General features: G+C 36.5%; 3 protein-coding genes across 3 annotated transcripts; 2 read left to right on the forward strand and 1 right to left on the reverse strand.

Moving 5' to 3' along the window:
* Positions 1-892: 892 nt before the first annotated feature.
* On the forward strand, positions 893-2,951 carry LOC140011227 (zinc finger BED domain-containing protein RICESLEEPER 4-like). Its single transcript, XM_072059991.1, has 3 exons — positions 893-956; positions 1,617-2,333; positions 2,548-2,951. Exons 1-3 carry the CDS (start codon positions 893-895, stop codon positions 2,949-2,951), a joined length of 1,185 nt encoding a protein of 394 aa, XP_071916092.1.
* A 51-nt stretch (positions 2,952-3,002) lies between these two features.
* LOC140011228 (zinc finger BED domain-containing protein RICESLEEPER 2-like) lies at positions 3,003-3,530 on the forward strand. The gene has a single exon (XM_072059992.1). It carries the CDS (start codon positions 3,003-3,005, stop codon positions 3,528-3,530), a length of 528 nt encoding a protein of 175 aa, XP_071916093.1.
* Positions 3,531-3,659: 129 nt separating this feature from the next.
* LOC113700523 (uncharacterized) lies at positions 3,660-10,044 on the reverse strand. Its single transcript, XM_027221002.2, has 9 exons — positions 9,883-10,044; positions 9,420-9,491; positions 9,239-9,373; positions 9,035-9,170; positions 8,417-8,947; positions 5,615-8,328; positions 5,003-5,521; positions 4,732-4,887; positions 3,660-3,716 (listed from the first exon to the last, which is right to left on the reverse strand). Exons 1-9 carry the CDS (start codon positions 10,042-10,044, stop codon positions 3,660-3,662), a joined length of 4,482 nt encoding a protein of 1,493 aa, XP_027076803.1.
* Positions 10,045-12,815: the final 2,771 nt, after the last annotated feature.

Here is a 12,815-nt window from a genome sequence, read left to right on the forward strand (position 1 = left end):
TGTTCCCTATGTATTCATATATGTGAGAAATTGTTATTTAGTAATTACGGTGACAAAAAACAGGTACATATTATATAGTATGTTATAGGGGTTCTGTCAAGTCAAATCGTTCGCGAGCTTGGTAAAAAGCTTGACTCGAACTCGATACGAGTTCGAGCTATTCGTTACATTTAACGAGTCGAGTTCGAACTCCTAAAATAACTACTCGAGTGCTCGACGAGCCTAATCGAGTTTTCGTATAATATATATATTATATATATTTTAAGTATGGAATGACTATTATGGGTTTGTGTTTTAATAAATTTATATGAAATAATGTTTAGTTAAAAAAATGATGGATGGCAAAATGGTAATGTGATAAATCTAAAATGTAAAAAATTAAAAACAAGAAAAAAAATCACTCTCGTTTACCTTATTGTCTGAACCCTAAACAAGAATGCACTCTCGCAATCTCACTTTCAAAGTTCAAACCTTTAGTACTTCATCGTAGCTCGCAAGTGAGCAAAAACCAACATCGCCGTCGTGCTTTGCTTCTCCTTTTGGTTTCAACTTCACAAATCACAACATGGTCCCGCTGAACCGCTGATTTTCTCCTCTGCACTTGTAGCATGACTAGCGGCAAAATGTCACTCGATTGTAAAGCACCTTGCAGCTGGCAGTTAATGCAGCTCATTTGAGGTAATAAACGACTGACCTTGGTATTTGAGTGTGAATTTTTGAGTCTAAGTTCCCATTCTGCTTCAGAATATGAAAACCTAATTTTGGGTCTTTGGTAAAAATTGTGGGTTTTGTTAACAGTGAATAGAAGCTATTAAATAAGCAATTTGCAGCTTAAATTTAAGGTGGAATCAAAAGGGAGTAAAAGCTATTGGAGTAAATTTTTGGAGAAAAAATGGAAAGTGACACTGGCCCTTCTACTGGTGGTTCAAGATTAGCTGTTGTACCTCAGGGACTAGGTAACCTACTGATTCATTCTGCACTTTGTCTCTGTTCTTTCTCCACGAGTCTCAGGGACTAAGAGTAAAAAGAAGAGATAGGAAAGAAGCTTTCTTGAAACTGATTTCATTTCCCCCGTGGATATAATCTTTGTTTTTCATTGTCAAGCATTATATAGTGTGCTTTACTTTACTAGTGATAGTGGATTGTGCACTATTAGCAGAGGGACCACACTTCACCTAAAAGCATTTTGCTATATCCCGTATCAATTCTTGAAAGCATTTTGCTGTCCTTGGCATTTTGCTTTACTTTACTAGTGATAGTGGATTGTGCACTACTAACAGAGGGACCACACTTCACCTAAAAGCATTTTGCTATATCCCGTATGAATTGCTGAAAGCATTTTGCTGTTCTTGGCATTGAATTAGTGGCCCCCAACAAAAGATTTGTGCAAAAGACTAGGTTGACTGCTTAGATATTGGCTCATTGTTTGGTTTTGAATGGACCTTGCCCCTATGCAATTGGCTAAACCGACATGTAATGTAATTTGGCATGTTCTTGGTTGATGAAAAACCAACATGTAATCCTTGTAGTTTAAGACTTAATGATTCCTGTGAGATTAATGTACTAATAGTTTAAGACTTAATCAAGTTTATGGTTTTTTTTTTGGCATATTGAAGATGGATGTAGTCCGCCTGAGATTTCTTCTATCCCTCAGCTATCAAATGTTGGTTCATCCTCTCCAATATTGCTCGATAGTCCTGTTTTTGTTAGCAACAACACAACTCCAAATCCAAAAATACATGTGACTGATCAAGGAACTGAAAAAACTCCAGTTGAGAATGAAGGAACACAAGTGAATGCTATGGAGAAAAATGTAACAGAAGGAGAGCAAGATAAAGGTGATGATGAATTTCATATTCCAAAAAGAAGTAAAACATCACAAGTTTGGGATGACTTTGAAGAAATTGAAGAAAATGGCACTTTCTATGCCACGTGCGTCCATTGTAGGAAAAAACTTTCAAGGGGCAAATCTAAGCAAACTTCAAGCATGTTAAGGCATAGGATTTCGTGTTCAGCTAGAAAAGTACATCTTAGAATGGTAGCACAGCAAACAAAACTAAATTTCCAGCCAGCTGATGAGATATTTTCGACTTTGCTGGCATTACATACTGGTAAGTTTGATATGGAGGCAATGAGAGAGGCTACTGCACATTGGGTGTTAATGCATGAGCATCCATTCACTATCTTGGAGGAAGAAAGTTTTAACATCATGATGAGACGGGGTATGCCAGAGTGGCAAAAGATCTCCCGGGGAACAGCAAAAAATGATTGCGTGACAGTCTATGAAGTTGAAAAGAAGAAGTTAAAAAATAAGTTGAAGCATGTGCAAAAAAGTGAGCATCACAACTGACCTTTGAAAATCTAAAAATCAGAAAATAGAGTATATGGTCATCACTGGACATTGGATTGATTCAAATTGGAAGCTTCAGAAGATAATTCTCAATTTTGTTCACATACCACCACCTCGACGTGGGGTGGAGATTACTGCTGCAATTTTTAAGTGCGTGAAGGAATAGGAAATTGATCACAAGATACATACTATATCAGTCGATAATGCCTCCAATAACGATGTTGCTATCCGACTTTTGAAGGATGACTTCTCTAGATCAAAAAAGCTGCTATGTGGAGGCAAACCTTTTCATGTTCGATGTTGTGCACACATCTTGAACCTTGTGGTTCAAGATGACCTTTCCAAGATAGTGGACATCACCAACAATATTAGGGAAAGTGTGAAATTTGTCAATCGCTCCGAGGGAAGAGCTTTGCTGTTTGCTGAAATTGCCCAACAGCTCCGAATACCTGGAAAAAAATTGCTTTATGATTGTCGGACTAGATGGAATGCCATTTTCGAGATGCTGAATTGTGCCATCAAATTTAGAGATATTTTTCCCCGCTTTCAAGATAGAGAGCCACTTTATGATTTTTGCCCATCTCCTGATGATTGGGATTAAGTAGAAAAGGTTTGCTCTAACTTGGAGAAATTTTGGACAGCCACACATATTATGTCTGGGATTGATTATCCTACAAGCAACTTGTTCCTTCAAGAGGTGGCAAAAATTAAGAAAATTTTAGATGCTCAAGTCAACAATGAAGACGACTTCATCCGGACCATGGTAACAAAGATGAAATCCAAGTTTGATAAATATTGGGGTGACTGTAATTTGCTAATGGCAATTGCTGCCATTTTAGATCCGAGACAGAAAATGCGAGTTGTAGAGTTCGCATACCCTCAAATGTATCTTCCTTTCCAAACTCAAGAGCATATTTCAAATGTTCGAAAAGTCCTATTTGATCTTTATGAGAAATATGTTGCTTTAATGGCAAGTATAGAAGGAAGAGCAATGGAAGATTGTTCTTTAGAAGGGCGGCGAAAAAATGCACCAGCTTCTTCTTCTTGGGATGATTTCGATGTCTACTGTGATGAAGTTGAGACTAACGAACCCCTTAAGTCGGAACTGGTTGATTATTTAGATAAGCCTCGCCAAAAGACTGGAGCAGACCTGAAAGCATTTGATTGCTTGGAATGGTGAAAAATAAACCGAATTTCCTATCCAGTGTTGTCTCAAATGGCTTGTGATATCTTGGTCATTCCAGTAAGTACAGTGGCATCTGAGGCAACGTTTAGTGCCGGGACTCGAGTAATAGACTCCTATCGAGCTTCACTTCACCCGAGAACTGTTCAAGTATTGCTGTGTGCCGGAGACTGGTGTAGAAATCTCCATGGAATCAAAAAGAAAATGAAGGTAATATTCAATATTTTAGTATTCGAGACCACTATTTGTGCATAAGTTACTCAATTTATTATTTTCTAACTTTTAATGTTTTGTTTTCTTTCTCATTCTTCTAATATGCAGTAAGTTAAGATAATTAAAGAAGTTGAGTTGCCGAAAGTATGAAGATGTCTCTCAAATAGCCAGGTTTAGTAGTATGGTCCTTATGGAATCTTGTAGTTCTTAATTGTTTTTTTCTTACTTTTGTTCTTTAAATTGATACAACTGCATTCTTGATAGGACTGCAATTTTTGAATCTTGGGTTGGCCTCTGATGCGTACTGGGATGCCAAGCAGACTAGCACCTTTCTTTTGTTAAACTAGCTGTGGTTGCACTTGTCCTTTTGAATCTTGATGCATATCGGAATCTTGTGTGCTTGTCTTGCGGTGTTGTTCATTTTTTAATATCTTAATGGACTGATCAGTGGTAGTTCAAGCTGACTTGTTACTTTTGTATTTTGTAATGCTCGAAACTTTTGACACTAATTTGGGATGTTAAATGATCAGTGGTGGTTCAAGTCTATTTCGATATCTTGTTAACTTTTATTTGTGAGGATGTTAACTGATATTATCTGTACTTTGAGATGAATTTGAAAAGGCAAACCTGTTTCATCATATACACTTGTTAGTCATGGTTTATATTCGAAGTCTGAAAATCTGGAAATCTGGTTTATATTGGAAAGGCAAACCTGTTAACATGAATCTGGAATTTGAATTTTGAGAAAATAGGAACTCGAGCTCGAGCTCGATCTCGAGTAGCTTAGGCTTGATATTTACTCGAGTCCAAACGAGTCAAACTCGAGTTTAGTTTTCATTTTATCGAGTCGAGCTCGAGCTCAAATTTATATACTCGTTCGACCTCGAGTTCGAGTTCGAGTAATATTGTTTGAGATCGAGTTCGAGCTCGAGTATGGTGTTACTCGAGTTCGACTTGGCTCGATAGTAGCCCTAGTATGTTATACCTGAGAATCAGTCAACAAGAATCGACGGAATTTTTTGTATGGTGCAGTACGTGCTACATGTACATTTCCTCTTTCAACAACCTGAACAAGGACGGTCCATGGTCCAGTTTGTTTATTGATATCAAGTATGTCGAATAAACGCCTGCTCATTCTGTCCTAAAATAATAACAACGAAAAAGAGTCAGGCTACATGTGAATGTTGAGTTGACACTTATAGATTTCATAACAGAAAAAATGAAGGAAGCAAAATTGAATATTTACTTTTAGAAACGTAACAAGAATGATCCAATATTTCTCTATAAGCTATATTTTTTATGCAATCAATATCATCTAAGCTAAAGTACTCTGGTTTAATCAAAACCCGAATAGCATTTGATGTTTTGGCACGGGACAATGCAACATATAATTGTCCTTGTGAAAAGACATGTTCCTTCAGATAGAGACCAACAAAATCAAGTGTCTGTTCTTGAGATTTGTTAATAGTCATAGTAAAACATAAACGAACAGGAAATTGAGTCCTTTTGTAAGGAACAGGGTATTGGTCATCATTTGTAGGTTGCAAAGGAATCCTATGTATGAAGACCTTCTTGCCAGCAAAGTGACCAACTGCTATTTCTGCATGAATGACATTTTTAGTCAAGGACTTGCAAATCAGTCTTGTTCCATTGCATAGCCCTTCAGTTGGATCAAGATTTCGTAACAAAATTATTGGTGCATGTGGCTTAAGCACAAGCTTGTGAGGAGGCAAACCACTCGGACTTAATGTGTTAAGGAAATCACCATACTCAGCCTGATGATTCGGATCAACTGTTCAATCAAAACTGATGTATTCAATTCTTTGTCCAGGAAACTTTTCTAACATCAAATCATTGATTTCATCAACAAAGTGGTTTTTTGTTGTCAATATTGCTCTGTTCAACGACAAAGCTGCATTTTCTGATATAGTGTTAATATCAGGATAGACAGCATCCTTCAGTCTTTCAAGTGAATCAACTTCATTGGTGTATTTGATCATAATTGAAGACGGTATAACAACCAAATCAGTATTGTGCAGCTGTTCTAAACCATTTCCTACTTCCAATATAAACTGTGTAAACAATGGATTTGATTTTGCTCTCATGTTTTCAGTTAATTGTAACTTTTGCAAGTGAGGCCACAAAGACGAATTAATGAAGCAAGCATTAATTGTTTCAGCCTTTGTTCCACTACGAACAATCAGTAATGTTTGCCTGAAATCACCTCCAAAAACTACTACCTTTTCTCCAAAAATTTTGTTTGAGTTCATGATGTCTCTAAGCATATCATCCAATGCTTCAATAGCTGCTCGTTTAGACATTGGAGTCTCATCCCAAATGATTAGCTTTGATTCTTTGATCAAAGTTACTAGAGAGCTCTGCTTACTAATCCGACAAGTTCCTCCATCAGAAATATCTATTGAAATTTTGAATCGCGAGTGAGCTGTTCTCCCTCCTGGAAGAATTGAAGCAGCTATTCCAGATGTTGCGGTAGCAAGTGCAACATGACCTTTTGATCTTATATCAGCGAGTAATGCATGATATAAAAAGGTTTTTCCGGTACCTCCCGGACCATCAACGAAGAAAGCACCACTTTTGTTGGTGTAAACTTTTTCACAGATGACATTAAATGCTTCTTTTTGCTTTTGATTCAGCAAAGCACAAGTATCCAAATCAGCTGCTGCAACACTTATATTTCTTTCTGCATTTAACTCCCTTGTCTGACTTTCCATATCATCCATTGAGAAATCAAGTGGGTACAAGTTGAATGAAGAAATATTTTTCCCCATAGACTGTAAGAAGCCATTTATTTGATCAAGCACCTTTGTTCTAACTTGACTTGCTGTTAAAGTTTTGCATCTAAGAAAGTCTTCAGACATAACATCTTCAAATTTAGACCACAATGATGGCGGATTATTGGGACTTGAATAAACCAGGAGTGTTGCAAACAATCTTCTCATTTCATATGGTATATGAAAGTGAGAAGCTTCTTGCAAACAAAGTTCCTGGCTGTTATCATCCTCCAGTAATCCCCTTAACAATGCTGCTTCACGGAAAGTCTGCACCTGAACTTCAGCAAAAGTTCTGAGATCTGCAAATGATGTTGGACATCTGACTTTTGTCAATAACAATCTTAGATAATATCTTTCACCTTTACCAGGATGTGCAACAACTATTCTACCTATAGAATCTCTCTGCTCACAAATTTTCCACATTCTTTGGCTCGGACTCCAAACAAAATGTTCTGAAAATTCCACATAGGTGTAATTCAGATCCTCAACTTCCTTGTTCATTCTGTTCACGTAAAAGAATTCAGTTAACATTGTTTTTCTTAGTTGACCATTATTGACAACATTAGGCAGATCAGTGTTCTTCTTGAAGCTCATCGGTTGCTGGTTTTCCAGATGCAACTGTAAGTGAATAACAGCTGGCTTTATCTCGCTAGTTGGAAACCTGTAAATTCTCCAAGTAGCCTCTGGAGGGGATATCCATCTTGCTGACACATACTGTTTGATTTTATCAATCTCACAATGTGGACTATCAGCTACAACTCGAAAGCTGGTTCTGTCATGTCCCTTACAAATGTACTTGTATATATATTTGATTGCCTTTACTGTCGAACATATATCAATGTTAATGTGGCAGTCAATTTTTGCAAGTAGATAGGCGCTATAAGGGACAACCCAGCGATTATTGAGCCATACATTTCTCACTTTAACTTTGATGCCATTATCTCTGCGCCTATACTTTGGATATGCATCAGCTACTTGAATAGTTGCATTGCAGAATTCTTTTGGATAAGAGTTTTTACAGAATCCATTTTTTTTCATGCAGACATTCTGTGGATTTGCTGAACCACAAGGACCATGATGTATATGCTTAACTACCATTTTATATAGATGAGGAAATTTCTTTTTGTCAGGTATCTCAGCACAAACTATTTTGTCATATTCATCTGCAGTATACAACTTATACTTGGATTTGAGAATCAAAAGGAAATGTGCGTGACGCATACCTCGTTTTTGATTCTCAATTACATATGTATAAGCAGCTATCTCACCAAAAATGTGCTTCTTAAAAAGTTCATCTTTTAACTTTTCTAACTTAGCATGAAAGACTCTTGAAATCAAATCTGGGCGGTTCTGTGTTTCATCTGCAGCAATCAAATGTTCCTTGATTTCTGGCCAATTAGGATTGCAAGTCATTGTCAAAAACAGATCAGGTTTTTCAAATTTCTGCACTAAAGTCATTGCATCCATGTATCTGCGACGCATATTTTTAGGACCTCCTATGAAACCTGGTGGCAGTATAATTCGTTGGCCAATATTTGACCCATGAGTTTCTCTAGCAGCCACTGCATCCATTATGCCATTCAAAAATTCTCTCCTGATTTCTTCCTGCTGTGACCTGAAAAAGTCTAGTTTTTGTTTCTCAATCTTCACATATCCATCAACAACATACTGTTGAAACAATCTGCAAAAGTGCAGAAGCAGAGATTCATTTGAATCTCTAATCTGAAGTTTGTACGCGTAATATTCCCTCAGTGAAACAAAAGTTGGATCCTCTTCCAGTCCATGCATTGCTGTAAGACGACACCATATAACTATTCAGTATGACTAAAAAATCTCTATTCATAATAATGGACTATCTAACTTTAAGTTTTGACTGACCAATTTCTTCATTGTACAGCAGCTGATCAGCACTTAAAGCAGTTGCTGGGGCAATCATTTCAGCTGATGCATTTTTTGTTTTTTGCTTTCTGTTTCTTGTTTTTATGCCTTTCTTAGCAATTCCTTGATGCCAACCCAGCTCTCCAAATGGAAACATTAAAGGGTATTGTAATGGATCATAGCAGCCATAATAATACTGAATGTTACGTGGAGAACCACCACAAGTGTAAACTTGTCTATTACGGCGGCTATTTTCACCATTTTCTTCTCCTTCTACCCATAATGCTGCAACTTGTGACTCTGTTGGTTTGTTATATACTCTCTGATCTAGACCAGGAAGAGTATGCAACACTATTTTGTAGCTGTCTAAGTTAGGAATGTGACATAAATTCCTAAAGAAGCGAGCATATGGATTATGCTGAAAAACAGTGATTAATTTCTTTATCACACTCTCAGATAATCTAGGACAGGCAGCTAGACGATTAGATACTTCATTTTCAATATCATGAAAGTAAAGCTGCATGTTTGTGCCTGAACCATTATTTGGTATCAAATTATTTAGAATATGATACACCTGTCCTTGAATCCTAAATGTATAGACTTCATTGTTTCATCTACACAGATCCCTATTACACTTAACACCAAAAGATGTGACTCCATATTGATTGTTGTAAGTCCTAATGAGCTCCCTGAATGCTTTTGCTTCCTCCGAAGATGACGTCAGTAATTCTCTCAAAATATCAGGAAGTCTGTTCTTTGCCAGCATAATATCACCATCAGAACAGCAAAAATTTGCTGTTTCTGAGAAAAACTTTTTAGCACCACAGTGTCGAGAACTCTCTGCTTTGGCAGAATGTCAGCAGTATTCGCTATTAAATCCAACAACTCTCTTCCTTTTCTAGGTCTTCTTTCTAACAGGAACAGAATGATATCTGAAGTAACCAATAATTTAAATAGCTATAAACAATACGAATGCAAATCAAGAATAAAGGTCAAAGCTAACCTGGACGTTTTCTTTTATTTTGTGCAAGATTTCTTTCATTAGCTGACTGTTGAACAGGTTGGCTATTGATGACTAAAAGTCAAATGCAGAAGTTCAGATATTGCTAGCATCACAATGCATGGAAACTGAAACAAAATTTTGTTAAGAATACAAGAATCTACCTAAATGTGTATCTAGAAGGATAGAAGCATTGCTACATGAAGCATGTGACTGCATAATATGTGCGTTTCTACTGAAATTTGTAGTAGATGCTAGATGAGAAGACTGTCTATGTCCAACAGTGTACTATCTAGCAATTCCATCAGCCAACAAAGCAGATTGTTCATGATTTTGTGATAAAGAACAGCTCAAATTCAGCCATTTTTTTGGTTTTCTGGACCGCAGGTTACGTAAGCAGTTTTTTTTATTTCCATCTCAGATAAGCTTGTCGCCTATAGGTTTTTTTGTCCACACAAGAAACTACATATTTAGTAGGCAAGGAAGTCAGGTGTTCTGATGTAGAAGCAGAACAACTGTTCATAATGTCCGTAACAGCACAGTGATGATTGCTAACATAGCTAACATCAGGTATTTGTACTGGATAGCCACATGAATGTGGCTCAATAACTTCACGTGCCTGATCCATCAATTGCGAAGCCGTAGAGTGAAAAGCAAATGCTGTGCTCAGGTATAACAGCCTTATATTGAAAGTTCAAGCAATAAAAGGTTAGGTGAAGATGAACACCGAAAGTATATGACACACAATGGCTACCAACTTTACAGCAGCTCAAACAATGTATACTGTCGCATATGGTTCACTAATATCATTTGCAGCCAAATAAGCAGTGATTTAAACAATGACTCAAATACTAAAGAAACAGAAGGAAAGTTGCATAATAAATATAGAGGAAGAAGAAAGTAAGCTGCATGATAATATCGTAAAAACTATGAAGCACAAGTAGTAAACAGCCATGCAAAAAGAAGGACATTAAATGTCAAGAGATTTAATGCAGATAAAAACTCACCAAGAAATAAGTAAAGAACCAGCCGAACGCTCCTTTCGTTTTGTTTCCCCAGAATGAAGACCAACGACAACCGAATAAGATGAAAGAAACAGAAGCAGGTCTTGGAAAGTTAAGCTTTGTCTGGCAAAAACACCGAAAGTGTTAAGGATAAAAGATCACACATAAAAAGTAAGTCAACAACTTCATAGATAATCATACAAATCTAACGGTCAATAGATCATAAAAGTACAAAGCACTACAATCTAATGGTTAAATTTTTGACAAAAAGCAACCTACTTTTAAAGTTAGTAGCCAACAACTACTTGCAGTAAGTGAACAACCACTGGCAGTGAGTTCACAGATGAAGTAAAATAATGATATACATTCAACCACCCTAAGGTACCTTGCATTTGACCAAAAGTGCTAAACCTTAGCACCTCACTAAACAGGCTCCAATGAAACAAGCAACGGCAGGCAAAAAGAAAGAAGCTAAACTTGAGCTTTGGAGCTGCCACGTGGCACCACGGGAAGCTGCTACTGGAAGCCGAACTCGAACTTATATTGTAGTTAGATATATATATATATATATATATATATATATATATATATGCACGTGAGCAAACAACAAAAACAAACAAAGACATGCACAGCACAGCCAATGGAGTCAAATCTATATATGAAGCATGTACAACAAAAGCACGAAGAACAGAGGGGAAGTCACCTTCATAGTCCTTGACGTTTCAGAATCCTTTGAAAGTCAATGGTTTAATTAAATCGTAGGCAGGAACCTTTTGGTACAAAGGGAATAGCACATCTTTTTTTTTTTTTTTTACAGTACGTAAATTTGATATATACTGATGATGGATTCGTCTGAATTAGAGCCCTTGTAAAAACAAAAAATTGTGACATAGAGCCAAGTTGATTAAATTTTTCATGACCGGGAGTAGAGGTATCAAAATAGGTGATTCTGATAAATTTGAGCCGATTAACACAAATGAGTTGTGATCGACACTTTTATTAGTATTGGGGTGATTACTAATTGATTTGCAGTGTGAGTAACGAATCTCATATTGGTTCCACCTCTTACAAGTATGTTTGCACAGTTGGGGACAAACGCAATAAATTACGAAACGAAGAAGACCGATCGATCTAGCCAGAGCAAGCGCTTAAACGGTTCTAAAAGGCTTCTCCTTCCTTTTCTTCTTCATGCGGTTGTAGTGCTATTGGGACCAGCTTACATCCCCCACGCTTCCTGCAACAAAATGAATGGTTCTGCTTGTACTGGTACATAGCTTGAGCTCAATTGAACAGTTGAACTGTGCGCCATATCGCAAATGTTGAATTTTATTTTTTCAACCCTAAACATTTATTTCTTTAGGATAATTTTAGAAACCTTTGTTGAGATTTCTGACAATTGTGGCCACCTTCCCTGAAGTTTGAAAAATTACACTTACTTTTCCTAATGTTATGAAAAGACTATGATAGCCTTCACAAACTTTATGGAGTAAATTTTAAGTGAAAATGAGTGTAAAAGAGAAGAATGAAAATTCTTTTTTGGTAATACTTTTGTATTCTAAAACTCTAACCTCATCTAATCTAGTATATTATACTTCATTCCTAATTTTTCTGATTGGATTTATTAATCAATTTACAAAAAAATCGACTAACCAATTAGGGAGGCATTTGTTAAAATAAGTATCTTAAAAAATTACTTAACCAAAAAAGAATGTATAAAGTACCAAAAAAGAAAGATTTCAGAACATGACTTAAATTTTCCTGCAAAAAATTAACTTGAATATTTTCATCTAACGAATAATAGTAATAGTTGACTTTTTAGCATTTAATTTGTTTTACATATCAAATAGGGATGATATTGGATTTTTTTTTTTTTACTTACATCATCAATTGTTACCAAAACATATACTTTTAGGAAAAGTTTCTATCAGTTTTCAAATCTTATGGAAGGTGGCTGCAATTGTCAGAAACCTCACTCCCTCAAATTATCCTTTTTCTTTTTATCCCAACACACGGTTCTTTCATTCTAGATTCATTGTGTTCCATTCGGAATCACTAAATTCCTGAAGAGTTTCGCTATGATGGATTTGCTTATATGGAGGCAAAAGTCCAAAATTTTCTAATTTCTATACCCCCTAGTGCACAACTTTTTGCCCTTTTATTCTTCCTTCCAAATGAAATCTAAACAATTTAGTGAGCCTTGTACCCCACTATAACTGTACGTTATTCATTGCTGTTTATTTTCTTGGTCCCCAAGACAAGTGGATAACGTCGGTACGGGTTCAGCGATGCGGACAACAGGTTACACTTATTGCACCCGAATTTATTTCCAACACAGTTGACGCTTCCCCAAAGGCAAAGGCTAAAAACTACCTAATAAATCAGCAAGTGCAGGTTC

Source organism: Coffea arabica, chromosome 7e (genome assembly GCF_036785885.1).
Source record: "Coffea arabica cultivar ET-39 chromosome 7e, Coffea Arabica ET-39 HiFi, whole genome shotgun sequence".
Classification (NCBI taxonomy): Eukaryota; Viridiplantae; Streptophyta; class Magnoliopsida; order Gentianales; family Rubiaceae; genus Coffea; species Coffea arabica.